Genomic DNA, 1,598 nt, shown 5'->3' with positions numbered 1-1,598 from the left:
TCCCTCCTTTTTTTTCTTTTTTTTTTTTTTTTTTTTGTGCCTTTTTTTTTTTTTTTTTCTCTACTTTAATACTTTTAAAGTCTCTAGAACCTGTGTAACGCCTTCCATGTGATGCAGGTTTGGCAATTTGCGGCTAAGAGGAGCCAGCTTCCCAACAGAAATGTGCTCTATGGCAGCCTACCAGTGGGCACTAAGCGGACTATTCCAAAAAGGAACAAAAAGGATGGAAACGCCAGCCAAATGGTCAACCAACCCACCAATGGGCGTTTCAAAACCAGGAATCGATTCTGACGTGGAGACTTGTTTCCCTCCCCAAAAGAGGAAAAGGATAAGAGTATGGGATGAAATGAAATGAGTGGAGAGTGGTGGAACTACTGCAGCAAATATCCTCCTCCCTCTGTTTGTAAAGATGCAGTAAGTGAAACATAACTGCACAGCACCACATGGCGCCAAAGCCCAGCACCCAACATCGCCACACAAGACTGACATAACCCGATGTGTTTTATTTTTATTTTTTTCCTCATAAACGGGGTTAAACTTTCTCTTTCTGGAAGAGGGTGGTGGTTGTGGTTCTGTCGGAGCCTGCATATCTAATGTCACTCAAACCTACTGTATGTCTGTTCGCCTGTATGTCCTCTTCGTTCCCTCTGTTGGCAGTTTATAGCCACTGGGAATGTCATTTATGTGTGGTTTCCTGGACTTGTGTGATAGTTTCTTGGGGAATTAAATCATGTTTTTAATCTGGAGAAAGGGTGTGAACTTAATATCAATTCATGTAGGATGTGCTTGACCCATGACCAATCCTGTTTTTGTTTTATTACAAAACGTCATATACCTGGACAGCCAGGAGAGCTTTTCACGCACCAGCCACAGCGGCTGATGGGGTCCCAAAATTTCCATGCCGCTTTTGCTATTTTGGTTGCCAAATTGCTTGTAGAAGCTGCATGAGCCTGGTTGGTCACCTGCAGAGGTACCAAGCCATCCGCATTTCAATTTATTTAAGCCAATTTATGTCTGCATTTATCCTGAAACAGTCCGCTTTGTCGTGAGTGATTGTTTTTACTGCACTCTCTTGACATTTAACTGGGATAACTTTACATTTGCCCAGGAAAATAATGTACGTTTTGATTAACCTGGCTTCCATTCTGATTGTGTATGATTATTGTGTACCTGTACAGATGGTGATGCAGATGGCAATGGGAGCAATGCAGGTGTGTGTGAGCGTACAAACTTTATTTTTAAATGTAGCCATTTGTGATCCTTACTAGATCATCAGCATCCCCCTCATGTTTGCCATTTCCCCCTGTTCTATCTTATGTACTGTGGGTTTCCCATTGTGGATGTTTCTAAATTAAAAGGGCTTGTTTCAGGCTTATTTACTACAACCTAAAATCAGTCTTGCCATCTGTTACTTTCATGTCCTCCCTCCCCCATTTCCTTCAGTTAATTTGAATACAGACCAAGGTTGATCACTGAGATCATTTTAGCTACTTGGTTTGTTTGATGTAGCCTGGAGTGTTACTGGGGGGTGGGGTATATGTGCTGGTATGGCACTTGCAGGCAAGATGAATCAATCTTGAAATGCATGCGTCTTTCTC

The 1,598-nt window shown here is 42.2% G+C and overlaps 1 protein-coding gene across 3 annotated transcripts in view; it reads left to right on the top strand.

The window, feature by feature from the left end:
* The window catches only part of LOC123985495 (heterogeneous nuclear ribonucleoprotein L-like), a 14,817-nt gene that overhangs the window by 7,439 nt on the left and 5,780 nt on the right, over positions 1-1,598 (top strand). The window contains exon 7 of one of the 3 annotated variants that reach the window (XM_046073044.1): positions 1,179-1,211. The exons of the other annotated variants lie outside the window; for them this stretch is intronic. Coding sequence (XP_045929000.1) covers positions 1,179-1,211 — 33 coding nt within the window. The remainder of the gene's footprint in view (positions 1-1,178; positions 1,212-1,598) is intronic. 3 annotated transcript variants of the gene reach the window in all.

This window comes from Micropterus dolomieu, linkage group LG17 (genome assembly GCF_021292245.1).
Source record: "Micropterus dolomieu isolate WLL.071019.BEF.003 ecotype Adirondacks linkage group LG17, ASM2129224v1, whole genome shotgun sequence".
Classification (NCBI taxonomy): Eukaryota; Metazoa; Chordata; class Actinopteri; order Centrarchiformes; family Centrarchidae; genus Micropterus; species Micropterus dolomieu.
This window is presented reverse-complemented; position numbering and strand designations above follow the sequence as displayed.